General features: G+C 33.1%; 2 protein-coding genes across 5 annotated transcripts; both read left to right on the top strand.

Annotated features, from left to right (window-relative positions):
* The first annotated feature begins 10,542 nt into the window (after nt 1-10,542).
* LOC141708722 (two-component response regulator ARR17-like) lies at nt 10,543-12,800 on the top strand. Its single transcript, XM_074512480.1, has 5 exons — nt 10,543-11,158; nt 11,850-11,929; nt 12,135-12,212; nt 12,354-12,424; nt 12,507-12,800. The coding sequence occupies exons 1-5, from the start codon at nt 11,029-11,031 to the stop codon at nt 12,595-12,597; spliced, it is 450 nt and encodes a 149-aa protein (XP_074368581.1). The 5' UTR covers nt 10,543-11,028; the 3' UTR covers nt 12,598-12,800.
* Nucleotides 12,801-13,388: 588 nt separating this feature from the next.
* LOC141708720 (glycerol-3-phosphate dehydrogenase [NAD(+)] 2, chloroplastic) lies at nt 13,389-19,072 on the top strand. 4 transcript variants are annotated; one of them, XM_074512477.1, is made up of 10 exons: nt 13,389-13,834; nt 15,249-15,385; nt 15,616-15,721; nt 16,720-16,921; nt 17,001-17,088; nt 17,274-17,421; nt 17,917-18,066; nt 18,143-18,292; nt 18,469-18,510; nt 18,736-19,072. In XM_074512477.1, exons 1-10 carry the CDS (start codon nt 13,451-13,453, stop codon nt 18,814-18,816), a joined length of 1,488 nt encoding a protein of 495 aa, XP_074368578.1. In that variant the 5' UTR covers nt 13,389-13,450; the 3' UTR covers nt 18,817-19,072. The 4 variants fall into 4 exon arrangements, 2 of the variants coding, with proteins under 2 accessions (XP_074368578.1, XP_074368579.1); XM_074512478.1 differs by having other exon boundaries at nt 13,390-13,834; nt 18,640-19,072; XR_012569599.1 differs by having other exon boundaries at nt 13,391-13,834; nt 18,391-18,510; nt 18,736-19,069.
* The last annotated feature ends 174 nt before the right edge of the window (nt 19,073-19,246 follow it).

Here is a 19,246-nt window from a genome sequence, read left to right as displayed (position 1 = left end):
ATAATCTAATATAAATAACTTTACACAATAAAACTTACACCAGTCCGCAAACCCTGGACCAACCACCTTCCAAGAGCTTCTTCTTTGCTTCCTCGAATTTCGCAGCTAAGTAGCGCAAGCTAATCCTCACTGGAGGTTAAATTTAAAAACAGGCAAGTATGAGCGGAAGAAATGCTCAGCAAGATAATTATAGCATATATAGGGTCTTTTGATATAAAACCGTTATCTGCATTAGAGCAGAACATTTAAAGTCATAATTGCTGAATTATAAACTCTTTTTGATATTTTCAAGCGAAAGGCTTCAGCAATACTTTGAATCTTGACGAGAATAAAACTCGTAAAGCAGTGTTTACGGAAATATCGTAAACCACAATAACATGAAACAATGATTATGGATTGAATCATAAACTTTACTCAAACCGAACTCTTGAAATTAATACTTATTTTGCTGTCATATCAAATTAGATATTAACACGAACTTTGATGCTCACAACATTCCATACTGAAGTCAACATCAATCATCTATACTAATACCACCTTTGATATTTAACAACAACGTAAGTATCAGCAAAAATAAGAAACTGAATCAAAACCACAATTCACTTTAATCCAAAACAGAATCAGTATTTTTAATCCAAAACAGAATCAGTACTTTTAATCCAAAACAGAATCAGTACTTTTAATCCAAAACAGAATCAGTTGATAAATCATTTATGCTATGATTATCAAAACAATAAAGAATTTTAGATATCTATTTAGATTGGAACCAATTATGCACTATGCTGTTCCTGATGATCAGTCACGAAACAACACCGGTATCCCGCAGCCATACCGTAAATATAGGTACTACCCGTATCCCGAAGACATACGGTACCTATAGGGCGCCAAGAAAAGGCATAACAAGCCTTGTAAGATATTACACTTCCGTATTACACTTCTGTATAATAGCTCACGCTGGACCGGTGCCTCGGCCTCTTACGCTACCAGTAACCATCAAACCTCAAAACCTTTTATTGAAAAAGGGGTCATAATATTCGACACCCGAAATAATTTTATTCCCCCAATTCTTGGGTAGGAATATTCACAACCAAATCACTTTTCTCAAAATCCAAAATATTTATAAATCCAGAAATTGGATAAGTAAAATCACTTGACTATTCTGAATATAGAATAGCAGATGAGTATTGCGTAAACAGAATTATTTAATTCAGCGATATGTAAAACATTTATCTATTCCGAACAGAGAATAGGGAAAACAATACTTGCATAATATAATTCGAATTAAACGTCACTTGAATGATAAGTGAGGTTGGTATACTTGCATAATATGAATCGAAATAAACGTCACTTGAATGATAAGTGAGGTTAGTGTACTTGCCTTTGGGTTTTAGCAGTTAGTCACACCCGCAATGACGCATCTATTCTGACATTCTGTCTTAAAGTATCACCGTCTTTCTTTTCAACACTTCACCGATATGCTGCTCCTGCGATTGCTAGAAGCCAGATACCCAATACCATTCCATCTCATTCCTTATCCAACGTCTTGTCCCGATCAACTCGAGAGATCCGCATCTATAATTAAAAGATATAACTTTAATCGTCTAAATGATAACCACTCGACGAACTACGCGTCAAAAGCCTATCGTCTACCCATACGATAGCCCACACATAATTATATCAGCCAAACACAGGAATCTTGACCCACATATGCACATAATTCACATAGCACGTAAGCACATAATCCACGTATCACATAATTCATATCACATATGACTCAGTTCATCAGAAGGTTCGACTCGATACGTTTAAAACTGAAATCAGATCAAAAATGTGATTTATATATCAATAATCGACTCAGAATAACTTGTAAAACAAACGACCTTTCGAACAAAAAGGATTTGGGTCTCGAAAGTATTTTTAATGAAAGCGGAATATTTTTCTGAGTCTGTACGCGTTCGTTTCATATTAAACAGACGAACGGTTGATTTAATATGAATTTTTGAACATTTTTCGAAATTAAAACGGTCTCTAAATCATTTTAATAATAAAATAATAGGGTTCGAACACCCTAAAATATTTTTATAAGAATTATCGAGCTTGTAAAATAATTTAAAATAATATTTTAAAGCTCGAAACTATTTTTCAGAATTTTTAATCAAAAATAAATAATTAAATCTAATTAAATAATCAATTAAAATTAATTAATAACTAATTAAATTAATTAATCAATTAATATTTAAATTAATTGACTAATTAAATAATTAATTATCAACTAAAACTAATTAACTAAATAATTTGGATTTATTTTTGAATTAAAATAAATTTTCAGAAATAAAATAATGATTTTCAAAATAAAAAAAATGAATTTTCAGAAATTAAAATAGAATTTTTGGAATTATTTTAAAACAGAAAATTACAGAAACAGACTTATGAAAATTGATTTGGGGAAAAATGGATTGAAATCGGGTCGGAAATTGGGTTAAAAACGGGTCGAACCGGGTCGTCAAGAAACCCAAGAACAAGCCGGAAATTCGCAGATTCCGGCGAGTCTTCCGGGTTCCGGCGAACGCCGTTCACCCTCCTGTGTCCCGATTTTGCAATTCTTTTCAATACAAAAATGATTCACAGTCGTATCAGCAACACAAACACAAGAATCATCTTCACAAACGATCCAAAGATCGACAACTCCGGCGGAAACCGCCATTAACGCCGGTGGTTTCTTCGAGTTTTCCGGCAAAACTCGACTTTACTATTTACTGAACCAAATTCAACAATTAACATCTTAAAACGAAGCTTGAGACATGTATAATCAGTTCATATCATCAAAATAATCCAAAAATCACCCAATTAGAAACCCCTAATTTTCGAATAAAACCCCTAAAAATCGACTTTGAATTTTACCAACTGTTGAAACGATTTGAAGATATAAAATGATAGAAAATGGTCTGTGATTCATTTTGGTTATTCATACTTGTGATTTGGTGTTCAATAACGCCTTCAAAATTGACTTTAATTTTCAGAATTTCTCAAGAACACCAAGAACACATATTCAAGAAATTTTCAGAAAATCAAACCTTAATTTCTATATGATATTGAACTCTATTTTTGACATATAATATACCAAATTGACCAGAAAAACATGCTCTACAACATGGAATCATCAAATCACATCAACAACATCAAGAACAAAAATTCGTAATTTAATTATCAAATAATTCGAATATAAATAATTAAATAAGAAAATTACTGTGATTTCTGGAAGGAAACTGATGATTGATTCAGATAGAGGATTCCGAGAGCTTCGTTTTGATATGCTGCACGCCCGAATCGGAGTTCGATAACGCCTTCGTTCGTGTGTTTGATTCTCGGGAACGTATCGGTTTTCTCGGGTTTTTCTCTGTATTTACGATGTTTTAACTGGTTGCAAATGAATAAACGGAATAAACGAAATAAGAAATAGGCTATTTATATTTATGGAATATTGGATCGTTCTGGATCGTTCTGGATCGTTTTGGATCATTTTGGATCATTAAATTAGTTGCTTAGCCGCTAAGTAACTGCAATAACGATCCGATTCAATACCAAAATTAGATAATTATCAAAACCGAGCTTTTTATAAAATATTATATACGAGAATAATATAAAAATATCCCGTCTCTCGAAAATACGGGTTTTATTGATTACCGAAATAACTATCGTATCAAAAATATTGCGCCGGGCCGCGCACGGGTCAAACCGTAATCCGAATCGAAAAAGTCAAAACACGGAAAATGTCCGGAATTACCCGATTAGGTTAGAAAGGAGTTTTCGGAAGAGTTTCGGGTTGTAAAAACGCAAAAACGGTTGAATTTGGACGATTCCCGGCTTTATAAAATAATTTTGGTAATTATTCAGAAAATAATTAATAATTCATAAATCATTATAAAATCATCTAACAGTCCAAAAATTACCAGAAAAATATCACAATTATCTATATTTTATTCTGGACATATAATAATTCAAATATTCAAATAATATCACATCTAAACATCCAAACATTAATTCCACTTATCAGATAATTTATTAAAATTCACCTAAAATCACATAAATAATTCCAAATAATTATAATAATAATATTTGAAAATATGGGATATTACAATCTACCCCCCTTATAAGGATTCCGTCCTCGGAATCAGCAGAAGACTGCACTTAGGGTTTTCTAACCAACTTTCCGTCACACCGCCTTACTTTGACTTGACCAAGATAACTCAGCTTAACTTGATTGGCATACCTTCGAATGTTTGGGATGATAAAATCATAGAAAAGAAAAGAATTTCATATCATCATGGAACCAAAATCTGAATTTGAGAAAAATATTGTTGAAATAAAAGAATAACTGAGAGATCAATATGACCAAACGAACTTGGTATTGCGTGTCTAAATTAAGACACTACTAAAGGTTGTTAACCTTCATGTATTCACAACACACACAAGTGATGGCGTCCCATCCAACTCCTATCACACAGAAAGGGATACCTTGTGTCCCCTATAGTTAGGGTTGTTCATCTCAGTCAAAATAAAAATAAAAAAAAATATCAAAAGAATCCAAAATCAAATGAATAACAGTGGAAAGATTTCAAAGCTGATATTTCTGAAGAAAATGAAATCCAGAGAACAAAAATTTTGACACCAAATGAGCAAGTGGTGTCACATCACCAAGAAACTATCCACAAATAAGAAAAGTGGAAGTTAAATATTCATAATTTGACAGAGTTATCAAAACCTGAAAAATAGGCTTCATGACAGCCTCTGACACATTTAAAACACAGATAGGATTGAAAATGAGTGTTAGGGAATATATCCTCTAACAGATACCTCTTTTGAGAGAGGTCAAAAGAAATTATAGAAAGAAAAGGTATTGCCAAAGTCTTAATATTTATCTTCAATTTGAACTCTCCAGTTAACTCGTCGTCCGATTCTAGACACTTCTTCATGTTTTAAGGATATCGATAATCTTCATCGTCGTCAAATCGTAGTCTCGAAAGATTCCACCATATAAGTTTGCAGTTTCCCGGAGTTCCATCCAGCTCAACACAACCATCTCGAACGAATACGCCTATCTTAACTTACTCGTTGGTACTATATCCGATAGTCCAACAGGAACTCGATATGAGCTCAAACGTTCTCACATAGCTATACACACTCCTACACACTCTCGTTTCTAGTTTACTATAACCTCAGCTCTGATACCAACCTGTAACGCCCCCAAATCCGGGGTCAGAGGATTTGGTCGTCACGATGAAATCTCAATCTAAAATAACCTGTTAAATCAATAAATAAATGCCAGCGGAAGATATTTATCATTTATGACCCCAAACTAATCCAAGATCTTTTAAGGTTACAGTTCTAGAAACAAGAAATCCAAATTCCACAAATAATTTTTCTCACTTTCTTTTAAAACTCTTTTCAATAAATTCCAACTCACAATTAAACCCACTAGTATAACTTCGAAATGAAGTATACTAGGCCCAAATAAAATATACAACTATAATATAATCTAATATAAATAACTTTACACAATAAAACTTACACCAGTCCGCAAACCCTGGACCAACCACCTTCCAAGAGCTTCTTCTTTGCTTCCTCGAATTTCGCAGCTAAGTAGCGCAAGCTAATCCTCACTGGAGGTTAAATTTAAAAACAGGCAAGTATGAGCGGAAGAAATGCTCAGCAAGATAATTATAGCATATATAGGGTCTTTTGATATAAAACCGTTATCTGCATTAGAGCAGAACATTTAAAGTCATAATTGCTGAATTATAAACTCTTTTTGATATTTTCAAGCGAAAGGCTTCAGCAATACTTTGAATCTTGACGAGAATAAAACTCGTAAAGCAGTGTTTACGGAAATATCGTAAACCACAATAACATGAAACAATGATTATGGATTGAATCATAAACTTTACTCAAACCGAACTCTTGAAATTAATACTTATTTTGCTGTCATATCAAATTAGATATTAACACGAACTTTGATGCTCACAACATTCCATACTGAAGTCAACATCAATCATCTATACTAATACCACCTTTGATATTTAACAACAACGTAAGTATCAGCAAAAATAAGAAACTGAATCAAAACCACAATTCACTTTAATCCAAAACAGAATCAGTATTTTTAATCCAAAACAGAATCAGTACTTTTAATCCAAAACAGAATCAGTACTTTTAATCCAAAACAGAATCAGTTGATAAATCATTTATGCTATGATTATCAAAACAATAAAGAATTTTAGATATCTATTTAGATTGGAACCAATTATGCACTATGCTGTTCCTGATGATCAGTCACGAAACAACACCGGTATCCCGCAGCCATACCGTAAATATAGGTACTACCCGTATCCCGAAGACATACGGTACCTATAGGGCGCCAAGAAAAGGCATAACAAGCCTTGTAAGATATTACACTTCCGTATTACACTTCTGTATAATAGCTCACGCTGGACCGGTGCCTCGGCCTCTTACGCTACCAGTAACCATCAAACCTCAAAACCTTTTATTGAAAAAGGGGTCATAATATTCGACACCCGAAATAATTTTATTCCCCCAATTCTTGGGTAGGAATATTCACAACCAAATCACTTTTCTCAAAATCCAAAATATTTATAAATCCAGAAATTGGATAAGTAAAATCACTTGACTATTCTGAATATAGAATAGCAGATGAGTATTGCGTAAACAGAATTATTTAATTCAGCGATATGTAAAACATTTATCTATTCCGAACAGAGAATAGGGAAAACAATACTTGCATAATATAATTCGAATTAAACGTCACTTGAATGATAAGTGAGGTTGGTATACTTGCATAATATGAATCGAAATAAACGTCACTTGAATGATAAGTGAGGTTAGTGTACTTGCCTTTGGGTTTTAGCAGTTAGTCACACCCGCAATGACGCATCTATTCTGACATTCTGTCTTAAAGTATCACCGTCTTTCTTTTCAACACTTCACCGATATGCTGCTCCTGCGATTGCTAGAAGCCAGATACCCAATACCATTCCATCTCATTCCTTATCCAACGTCTTGTCCCGATCAACTCGAGAGATCCGCATCTATAATTAAAAGATATAACTTTAATCGTCTAAATGATAACCACTCGACGAACTACGCGTCAAAAGCCTATCGTCTACCCATACGATAGCCCACACATAATTATATCAGCCAAACACAGGAATCTTGACCCACATATGCACATAATTCACATAGCACGTAAGCACATAATCCACGTATCACATAATTCATATCACATATGACTCAGTTCATCAGAAGGTTCGACTCGATACGTTTAAAACTGAAATCAGATCAAAAATGTGATTTATATATCAATAATCGACTTAGAATAACTTGTAAAACAAACGACCTTTCGAACAAAAAGGATTTGGGTCTCGAAAGTATTTTTAATGAAAGCGGAATATTTTTCTGAGTCTGTACGCGTTCGTTTCATATTAAACAGACGAACGGTTGATTTAATATGAATTTTTGAACATTTTTCGAAATTAAAACGGTCTCTAAATCATTTTAATAATAAAATAATAGGGTTCGAACACCCTAAAATATTTTTATAAGAATTATCGAGCTTGTAAAATAATTTAAAATAATATTTTAAAGCTCGAAACTATTTTTCAGAATTTTTAATCAAAAATAAATAATTAAATCTAATTAAATAATCAATTAAAATTAATTAATAACTAATTAAATTAATTAATCAATTAATATTTAAATTAATTGACTAATTAAATAATTAATTATCAACTAAAACTAATTAACTAAATAATTTGGATTTATTTTTGAATTAAAATAAATTTTCAGAAATAAAATAATGATTTTCAAAATAAAAAAAATGAATTTTCAGAAATTAAAATAGAATTTTTGGAATTATTTTAAAACAGAAAATTACAGAAACAGACTTATGAAAATTGATTTGGGGAAAAATGGATTGAAATCGGGTCGGAAATTGGGTTAAAAACGGGTCGAACCGGGTCGTCAAGAAACCCAAGAACAAGCCGGAAATTCGCAGATTCCGGCGAGTCTTCCGGGTTCCGGCGAACGCCGTTCACCCTCCTGTGTCCCGATTTTGCAATTCTTTTCAATACAAAAATGATTCACAGTCGTATCAGCAACACAAACACAAGAATCATCTTCACAAACGATCCAAAGATCGACAACTCCGGCGGAAACCGCCATTAACGCCGGTGGTTTCTTCGAGTTTTCCGGCAAAACTCGACTTTACTATTTACTGAACCAAATTCAACAATTAACATCTTAAAACGAAGCTTGAGACATGTATAATCAGTTCATATCATCAAAATAATCCAAAAATCACCCAATTAGAAACCCCTAATTTTCGAATAAAACCCCTAAAAATCGACTTTGAATTTTACCAACTGTTGAAACGATTTGAAGATATAAAATGATAGAAAATGGTCTGTGATTCATTTTGGTTATTCATACTTGTGATTTGGTGTTCAATAACGCCTTCAAAATTGACTTTAATTTTCAGAATTTCTCAAGAACACCAAGAACACATATTCAAGAAATTTTCAGAAAATCAAACCTTAATTTCTATATGATATTGAACTCTATTTTTGACATATAATATACCAAATTGACCAGAAAAACATGCTCTACAACATGGAATCATCAAATCACATCAACAACATCAAGAACAAAAATTCGTAATTTAATTATCAAATAATTCGAATATAAATAATTAAATAAGAAAATTACTGTGATTTCTGGAAGGAAACTGATGATTGATTCAGATAGAGGATTCCGAGAGCTTCGTTTTGATATGCTGCACGCCCGAATCGGAGTTCGATAACGCCTTCGTTCGTGTGTTTGATTCTCGGGAACGTATCGGTTTTCTCGGGTTTTTCTCTGTATTTACGATGTTTTAACTGGTTGCAAATGAATAAACGGAATAAACGAAATAAGAAATAGGCTATTTATATTTATGGAATATTGGATCGTTCTGGATCGTTCTGGATCGTTTTGGATCATTTTGGATCATTAAATTAGTTGCTTAGCCGCTAAGTAACTGCAATAACGATCCGATTCAATACCAAAATTAGATAATTATCAAAACCGAGCTTTTTATAAAATATTATATACGAGAATAATATAAAAATATCCCGTCTCTCGAAAATACGGGTTTTATTGATTACCGAAATAACTATCGTATCAAAAATATTGCGCCGGGCCGCGCACGGGTCAAACCGTAATCCGAATCGAAAAAGTCAAAACACGGAAAATGTCCGGAATTACCCGATTAGGTTAGGAAGGAGTTTTCGGAAGAGTTTCGGGTTGTAAAAACGCAAAAACGGTTGAATTTGGACGATTCCCGGCTTTATAAAATAATTTTGGTAATTATTCAGAAAATAATTAATAATTCATAAATCATTATAAAATCATCTAACAGTCCAAAAATTACCAGAAAAATATCACAATTATCTATATTTTATTCTGGACATATAATAATTCAAATATTCAAATAATATCACATCTAAACATCCAAACATTAATTCCACTTATCAGATAATTTACTAAAATTCACCTAAAATCACATAAATAATTCCAAATAATTATAATAATAATATTTGAAAATATGGGATATTACAAGACACGTGTCATAATGTGATTCAACGAAAATCTTATCAAAAATTTAAATTTATCCACAATCTTATCAAAAATCTAAAATTATCCAACAATATATTATTGGATATTATTTGTGGGACCATTAAATAATAGAGATGAAATTAAATTTATGATATATAGTATAATTATTTATTTAATGAATAGTAATTGATGAATTGATGGAGTTATGTGGGTGTATAAAAACTAAGGAAAAAAGTGAATTTGACATGAATAGTAACCAACTCCATTGATTCAATTGATGAATTGATGAATTGATGCCCCCGATGGGTGCATATGCTCTTAGGAGGTAACCACTTGAATATTTATTGCTATTTATAAATACATACAATGTCAGATAGTATATTTGTTATTGTAATAAAGTAAAGCCAATTTTGTTGGATTTGAAATCTATTTTGGTAGAAATAAAAAAAAATCAGCTTAATATTTTACGTTCTAATTTAATTTAACCACGTTTCTAATTACGTATTTTCATATTTATAGATTTTGAAAATCGGTAATAATCGGTTAAGAATAACCGCTTAACCGATTTATGATTAATATCGATAAAATAATTTTGATCAATTTCATGAAAAATGCACATTTCTATAAGCATTTATGTATATATATCATAGATATTGTTCACTTTTGTGTTTGTATGATATACTAAGCATTGTTTATGTGATTGAATAAAATATGATTTTTTGATTATACGATATATTCACCATTATTTTCAAATATTTTATTTTGACGATAATTGATACAGTAGATATCTTTTGTACTTCCCCATTAAAAATACCAAAAAAACAGAAAAAGTGAAGATAGAAAAAGGGAAAAGAATGAGATCTGAGGAATCTGGTTGGGACATAAAGCCAGATACTGGTATGTTCTGTAAACAGTTGAGAACGAGATACTACATACATACATACACACGTTATAATAATAAAATTTAATATACTAGGAGAGAGAGAAAGAGGAGAGAGATGTGCAGGAGAGAGATAAAGAGAGAGAGAGGAGAGAGAGAGATGTGTGTGAGAGAGAGAAGAGCGAGAGAGATATGGGCAGGGAAGTCTGAGCTCTGAGGGGTGCATCAGATCGTCAGAAGTACCCAAAAGGATCACGAAATATCTGTGACCACCCTTTTTACCTCCTATATATATACATACATATATTTATTCACCTAGCTAGCTGCCCTCTTAATCTTTATTCTTCCTACATTTTCGTATTTATCCATTTTTATATAAATACCTAGCTAGGTGCTCTTAATCTTTATTCTTCCTACATTCTTGTCTCCTATTTATTTTTAGATAAACAACACACTCTTTTTCTTATTGGGGTTTGAGAGAGATGGATGTTTCAGCTTCATTCTCTTCTGTATCTAATGATGATGAACAAAAACCTCATGTTTTAGCTGTTGATGATAGTCTTGTTGATCGTAAAATCGTTGAGAAACTCCTCAAAACCTTCTCCTGCAAAGGTACCCCTTTTTGTTTTTTTCTTCATTTCACACATTCATTAGTTGTTTTATTTTTTTTTGTGAAATGATTTTTTATGTATTGTTGTTTCTTTGAATTGGTATTTGCCTTTACTTTTGAAGCAGAGATGTCATTGTAAATATTTTTGGACTTGAAACCCTCAATCTTGTAGAGTCGAGGATTCGTTGATGGTCCAGTGTCAGAATTGTTTTAGTTTTCGTGACCAATGTCATGGGTTCAAATCCTCGTTCCCCTTTATTCGTATACTTGAATAAACTAATTTATCGAAAAACTATTTAATGTTCTGGAAGGAAAGAAAGAGTTATAGAGTCTTCCACAAGCATTGTAGATGTTTTAAATAAATTATTCCTAGTTTGTTTATTGCTTTTTGTTTCGGGGTTTTATAAGTTGGGGGAAGCCCCTCTATCTGATTATTTCTGGGTTCTAAAAGTTGTGGAAAACCCTTTTATGATTTCTGAAACTCAAAAAGTCTTTCAACGTGAGTTGATAAAGTTGTAGTACATATATAATAAACACATACACAAACACACAGATACATTCAGTCATACTATTACTCTAATCTTTCCATATGAAGGTCTTGTGCCTAATATGGAATCATTGGTGTCGGTAGTTTACTGATTATCTACATTGATTGTGTGATTCAACTGATCAGTAAGTTGTATTTTGTTTTAGTGACTACTGCAGAAAGTGGTATGAGGGCACTAGAGTATTTGGGCTTAAGAGATGATCAAGACAACACTTTGAATAGCAATGTAAGTGAGACTCCTTTTACGGGCTCTGTTAACTGATAGTTGAGAATATCCGATTTGTTTGTCACTGATTATCTTAATTGAAATGGTAGTCTGTTTCTTGACTACTTGATGTAGAATACTTGTCACATTATCCTTGGAGTCAGTAACCAAAATGGCATTGTTCTGAAAATGTTTATTACTGGTTTACTAATTCTTATTGATACAGGGTTCAAAGGTGAGCATGATTATTACTGATTACTGTATGCCCGGAATGACCGGCTATGAGCTACTGAAGAAAGTTAAGGTAGTCATGATTCTAAGATATTTACTTTCATATTACTAGAAATTTCACTATTGCACTTTAGGGGCAGTCAGTTTAACTCCGTCGTTTGGAGATTCATACACAGTCAGATAATTCTGATGGTCGATATTGTTCTGAAAGCAGGAATCATCAATGTTGAAGGAAGTTCCAGTAGTGATAATGTCATCCGAAAACATTCCAACACGAATCAACAAGTAATATTCATAAACGATATCACATACATGTTTATTCATCATTTTTATCTATTAGCGATCTAAAACACGTACGTGAATACAGGTGCTTGAAAGAAGGAGCTGAGATGTTCATGCTGAAGCCCCTTAAGCAATCTGACATGAATAAATTGAGGGGACAACTGATGAAATGCTGAAGCTGATCACATTTCACATCCTTTAGATGATTAGATAAGATGATTTTGAATCATATATATTACAAGAAAAGCGGAAAATAGTTCAAATGATGATGCTGATAATCTGTTTTGGGTTTTGGGGGTTTAAGCTAGTAAAAGTTCTTTAAATTATGGATCCTTTTAGTCTGCAGAAAAGTTTAATGAGAGAAGAAACCTTGCAGCATTGTTTTTGTCTTTCTAATGACTGCTCTATTCTCATTTTGCTCTTGTCAATGAAATTTTGAAGATTTACTTGAGTCCATTCCTGTTTTTTTAGTTCTACTAAATTAATCCTACTCATTTTGTATGATTTGTTTCTATTAAGTACTTTCCGTGGTAAAATTTTACCCGTCAAAAAATAAGGAAATTTTCTTTTCAAAGTTCCGAATCGCTATCAAAGATAAATATCAAACAACTTCAGTTGCAAAACCAAATTACTAAATAATTTACATTAATCTTTCAATAGACACACCCAATTGTTACTAACATAGATCAAAACAATTTATTTGTAAAATATAACATAATTCATAGAGCATTTTTTCCTAAAAAATAATATAAACAAACAACGAGCATTCAAAAAAAAGAAGACTAGTGACCTGAATTCTGTTTCCAAAATTTATCCCCAATAACACATGTCACGTATATATGCCCGTAGGATTGTATTTAATTTTAACGAAAGTTAAAATTCACGAGTCAGTATTTGATAATAATTTTGGGAACGTTTTTTGAATTATGCATTTCTCTTCGGAAAATACATAAAACAAAAAAAAAGAAAAAAAAAGGGAAAAGGAGAGTAGCTTGGTAACGGATAGAATTAAATTTTCTCTCTATCTACATGTCATCGTCGGCGCTGGTAACAGAGCCACCGGCGGCGACATTTCCGGCGAGTCAGCCACCACGATTATTCACATACCCAATTTCTCACTCTTTTCAACCACCCCATAAGTGCAATTTCAGACCTATACATACACTTCATTCTGTCTCTAACCCTCAAAATCCCATAACTCACATTGACACTACAAATAATAAAAATATAAATATAATAACTTCTACTACTAGTACTACTACAAGTATAGCTCTAGAAGAAGTTGAAGAAGATTCTAGAAGGGGTAACAAAGAGCAGCGTAGAGTGGTGAAAATAGCTTGGGAGAAGCTTGTTAGATGGTCTCGTTCTTTGCGCTCCAAAGCTAAGACTGATGTTCTTGAACGTACTAATAAGGTTGCTTTTTTCGCTATTTTCTGAATAAATTTATTGATCATTTGTTTAGTATCGGATATGATGATATTCATTCTATTCAATTGCTCATGTGGTTCGGAGGGATGAGAACAGTTTTAGGGTGAGAACACGTGAGAGAATTAACTTAACAGGAATGCGGGCTTATATGTGCATATGTGCGTTGATAAAAGTATAATGCGCAAATTTAGAGTTTAATATGTCAGGTTTTATTGCTGGCATTGTAATTCTTTTAGTTGTTAATGGTGATAGGCCAAAGTGAAGATACGAAATGCACTTGAGTATGCAAAAAAAATAAATGCTTCGCTTGTGACGCTTTATTTCTGGAGGTGGATTCGTTTTGGCCTTTATTGTGTTGTATAGAGCTTAATGGGATCATAGCGGAAAGTGAACCAATTTGATTCGGAAAGCTAATGTGGATTAATTTTGGGAAATTACTGTAAATGTAGCCTATAGAAGAATACTGCTAAAAAATGGTGTTATCATGGTTTAAGTATTACATACTTATATATGTTTCAGAGGAAAATTTAGGTAAATTCCACAAAAATTTAGGAAAGGAAAACCGAAATACCACAATAGAGGACCCAAAATACCACGTAATATACGCACATGTAATATGTGTAAAAGGGGAAAAAACCACAGCGCATTGCGCCAGCCATATCCGCTATACAGACGGAGATGCGGAACAGACCACCTATCAGTGATATGCGACTCCTACATGCATTTCCGTGTTGTTTTATTGATAAATATGTAGAATTGTGGTATTTTGGACAATAATTCTTCAAATTGCAGTACCTTGGACAAAAGTTTTTCAAACTGTGGTATTTTGGTTCAACAGTATTCTAGTCTTTTTGTTATTTTACAAAGATAATATAATAGGAATGCTGTTTAGCTATAAATCACACTTGCAATAATAACGAGCTATTAGTTAATGTTAGCCAAAGGGATTAAATGCATTTTGGTAATTTTTAACATTTTAGATGTAGGATTATTGGCATCAGGATCAACAAATGTACTCGGTTTTTCATACAATCACTTCATATTTAATTAATAATTTCCTTATATTATAAAATTGGACTTGCAAGCTTTTGATTATTTTACTTTCTTCATACTGTTCCTCGTTGATCCCATTATGGAGTATCACACTGTTATCAATCGACTATTGCTGTGGTGAACCCAATTTCCTCGAATATATATTGCTATGTACCTAAATTCTACTGAACAATCATGGTTGGGGAAGTAGCAGGAGAAGAATAAACATTTACTTTTTCTTTTCTCTTGCTTACCCCTCATAGAAGAGTTCTTGGAGATAAATACATGACATCATTATTTAATTTTATGTATTAGTTTAATTCATTTATTTGTTTAAAGCATAATGATTTTTTTTCCTGTTCTTTAGGTGGTAGTGTTAGGAGGTGGATCATTTGGAACAGCAATGGCCGCACACATTGCTGATCGAAAATTTCAAATGGAAGTTAACATGCTTGTGCGAGATCCAAAAATATGTCAATCCATTAATGAGAAACACCTTAACTGGTAAGTTCTTACTTCCTGTCACCTGTTTGAACTTTTGTCCCCTGTCTGATTATCTATGTACAACACTATTTTGTCTTCTGACTGGTTCACTACCTAGTCCACCACTCAATCAAACCTTAAGTTTGCTTGTTTCTGAGTTATTTTCCACTTTCTTTCAAAACATTCTACTTCCATGCTTGTTGTTTAAGTCATTTACTTGATTCAAACTTTGTCATTTTCTGTATTTTCAGCAAGTATTTTCCTGAATACAAGCTCCCAGAAAATGTCATTGCAACAACTGATGCCAAAACTGCTTTTCTCGGTGCGGACTTTTGCCTACATGCTGTACCAGTGCAGGTCTTACAGTTTCCTGTAGCGTACTATGTTTTTCCCAGTTTGTCCCTTCTTTTATTGGTTACTATTTTTGGATCGTTAGATAGATCTTTGTCATAGGTAAATTTATCGAGCTGTTTTTCTTAGTTGACTTTATTGAAACCATTTAAGAAGATACCTTACAGGCTGCATATATGATATCAGAGTTAGTGTCCACCATCTTGACTTGTTCATAGTTACTCACACAGACGCACTTGCGTTTATATACCTATAAAGGAAATTTAATTAGCCTTCTTCGACACCAGCCCTTCTTTATAAAGAAAAGGCACGAGCTCTATAAGAAAAAACTTCCACATTGTATGAAAGTAAACATGGTGGAAAATATGACCAAGGCAAATACGTTGGAAGTGATATCTGACCTGAACTTGAAAAAAATGTATCGAATATTCATACTTTACCAAGTAAAATTTGATGGTCTATTACAACGCTCTGATACGAGCATACACATTAGAGTTAATTGTTTATATCATATAAATTAAGTATTGTCATGGCTCGTACATTGTGAAACATTAAAATATCCTCAAGCAAGAAAAAAAATAGAAAGTAAAAGAAGTATTAAGGCTGGAGCCTCTGGAATAAATTTGACAGCATTAACATGTATTTCCTCGCGAATTGTTTAAAGTCAGAACACATACTAATTGCAACTTGTATATTGATATATCTGCATGGTCGAGTTCAGATGAGAACCAGAGAACTGTGAGAAGTGAGAACTATATGTTCTGCACTCGAATACAATGCTCAGAACAGTACATAACTACATATCATCAAAGAAAAAGTGCACAAGACTTGGCTCCAGTTTTTCTCGTTTGAGCCAGACCATGTTATATATATATATATTATATACACTATATGAATATATCTTTCAGAAAAATTAAAACTATATTGTTTTGATTCTGGAATGAATTTTACAGCATTACTTTTACTTCATTTTCTTATTATCTATATATGTTACAATACTGCAGTTCAGCTCGTCATTCTTAGAGGGTGTAGCCGATTATGTAGATCCTGGCCTGCCTTTCATATCACTCAGCAAAGGTTTAGAGCTGAATACATTTAGGGTAATGTCCCAAATAATACCACAAGCATTGAAAAATCCACGTCAGCCCTATATTGTCCTCTCAGGGCCTTCATTTGCATCAGAATTGATGAATAAATTACCTACAGGTGAACACCCATTTTTAAACAGACTATGTAATATTTCGTTCCTGTATTTAGTTCAAATCTTACTTCATGATTTTTTTAGCTATGGTGGTAGCATCGAAGGACAAGAAATTGGCAAATGAAGTTCAGCAACTCCTGGCTTCTAAAAACCTGAGAATCAGCACATCAAGGTAGAGATTATCATTCTTCATGTGTATGATTTCTGCATACAACCAAATGTATCTTTGTTTTTTGTTTTCCCTACATCCCATTTGCAATTCTATCCTAGAATTAAGACTTGAGATAATTCAATGCAGTACATATAGCAGTACATATAGCTTAGTACATCCTCGGCTTTTAATGCTAGATGGTACAGTGATGTTACAGGGGTGGAAATTGCAGGTGCCCTAAAGAATGTTCTTGCAATAGCAGCTGGAATTGTTGAAGGAATGAATCTTGGTAATAATTCTATGGCTGCTCTTGTAGCACAAGGCTGTTCTGAGATACGCTGGTTGGCAACCAAGGTATGTGAACTATCTCGTGCACCACCCTCTTAGATAACGCATGCAATAATCACTAGAACCCAAAATAGACAAAGCAAACATAAAGTTGGCAGAATTGTGGCCGCCAAAACATTATTTTATTCAGTTGTAGGCTAATAGGGAGGCTCAAAGATACACTTAATGCTTCAAGACCCAACTTTAGTTAATCTGCTTGTAAGTTCTTACTTGTGTCTAGGTGATTGTGGTAGACATATGTCAAAAAACGTAGTTTATAGTAGTAATGATAGGTTATGCACACTTTAGGGTCATTATGTTTTCCATCACTTGCTTGGGCTACATGGATTTTTAACAATGTTAGGCCCTACTTACAGATGAGGGTTAAGCTTATCCGTAATGGCTAATCTGATCCAACATGAGTTTGCTGCTGTTATCTTCTGATTCGGGCTTTTGTTTAACCGTTTGTTCTGGCATAATGCTTTTGACATAATAATTTATGTTCTACTGTTTCTGATGAAGATGGGAGCAAAGTCAACAACAATTACTGGTTTATCAGGCACCGGGGACATAATGCTTACATGTTTTGTGAACCTTTCAAGGAACAAAACAGTTGGAGTTCGTCTTGGATCAGGGGAAAGGCTGGATGATATACTTAGCAGCATGAATCAGGTTTATGGAACTCTCAGTATTGGCTTGTGAAATTTGCACTAGCTTACATGGGTACTTGATAGAAATAATTCTTTAGGTGGCCGAAGGTGTATCAACAGCAGGAGCTGTGATTGCACTGGCACAGAAATATAATGTCAAGATGCCCGTCCTGACTGCAGTTGCTCGGATAATTGATAATGAGTTGACCCCTCAAAAAGCTGTTCTTGAGTTGATGAATCTACCTCAGGTAATCCATCAAAGTATATAATTACCTTTTTGATGTTTGATATGGGATCTTATCAACAGTTCAGTGCAATAACGATTGTATTTATTTATATATTTTAGGTAGAAGAAGTTTGAAATTTTGGTAAATAAGAAAAAATGGCTATAACTATAAGCAACTAAGGTGGATATGAACTGCAGATACAGACAATTCAGTGGGCACCTGCACTTCACTTCACAACGGTATCATTTAATTTAATTAATATACTTTTCCATTTTACCTTTTTTTTAGTTTGTCATTTGTAATCATTTAATTTAATTAATATACTTTTCCATTTTAATTAATATACTTTTCCTATACAATGTCTATAGGAATATACATGACCAGGAAATCCAAATGAGTAAATACATGTTCACTAGTTCAATGTCTTCTTCTCTCTCTTCATATTATCTTGTTTTGTGAACCAGACTTGCGTAGTCTCTGAAGTAGGGTTGCTTATTATATCGTGGTATATACGTTCTGGGTCGCAACTTTCACAGACCTCATAATTGCACCATGTCAATCTGAAGGTATGCAAGCAGATCAATTACATTTTGTGCAGTGGTCTTGTTGTAAATATATGAAGTCCTGTTGCAACTTGCAAGACCTGTGGTCCAAATACTATTTGATTTGAAAGTGAAATCCAGTCCATGTTTCTTATTTGTCATTTTCCATTGCTTGTTAATATTCTTCAAAATCTAGAAATGTTTTTTATTTCTGGAATACTTGAAGTAATTGTTAAAACCCAAGTTTCAACAATCCATTAAATATTTCTATGTAGAACACAACTGCACGAAGATTGAGGACCTTGGACTTGTCATGTATGATTTTTAGGCTCCTTTGCTGCGCCTTGAATATGCAAATAGATATTTTTCCAAGTGCAGCAACTGACATGCAGATGTATAACAGTAATCTTAGTGGTACCAACCAGTAGCGACA

This window comes from Apium graveolens, chromosome 2, assembly GCF_009905375.1.
Source record: "Apium graveolens cultivar Ventura chromosome 2, ASM990537v1, whole genome shotgun sequence".
Lineage (NCBI taxonomy): Eukaryota > Viridiplantae > Streptophyta > Magnoliopsida > Apiales > Apiaceae > Apium > Apium graveolens.
Note: the sequence above shows the minus strand (reverse complement) of the source record. Positions and strands in the feature narration are given on the sequence as shown.

What these genes read in the sequence shown, in the direction of transcription:
- LOC141708722 (XM_074512480.1), top strand. Translation starts at nt 11,029, where the DNA reads ATGGATGTTTCAGCTTCATTCTCTTCTGTATCTAATGATGATGAACAA. An exon ending in AGCTACTGAAGAAAGTTAAG is followed by an intron (nt 12,213 to 12,353) that starts GTAGTCATGATT and finishes TTCTGAAAGCAG; the next exon opens with GAATCATCAATGTTGAAGGA. An exon ending in ATTCCAACACGAATCAACAA is followed by an intron (nt 12,425 to 12,506) that starts GTAATATTCATA and finishes ACGTGAATACAG; the next exon opens with GTGCTTGAAAGAAGGAGCTG.
- LOC141708720 (XM_074512477.1), top strand. Translation starts at nt 13,451, where the DNA reads ATGTCATCGTCGGCGCTGGTAACAGAGCCACCGGCGGCGACATTTCCG. An exon ending in CTGAGAATCAGCACATCAAG is followed by an intron (nt 17,089 to 17,273) that starts GTAGAGATTATC and finishes TAGATGGTACAG; the next exon opens with TGATGTTACAGGGGTGGAAA. An exon ending in TACGCTGGTTGGCAACCAAG is followed by an intron (nt 17,422 to 17,916) that starts GTATGTGAACTA and finishes TTTCTGATGAAG; the next exon opens with ATGGGAGCAAAGTCAACAAC.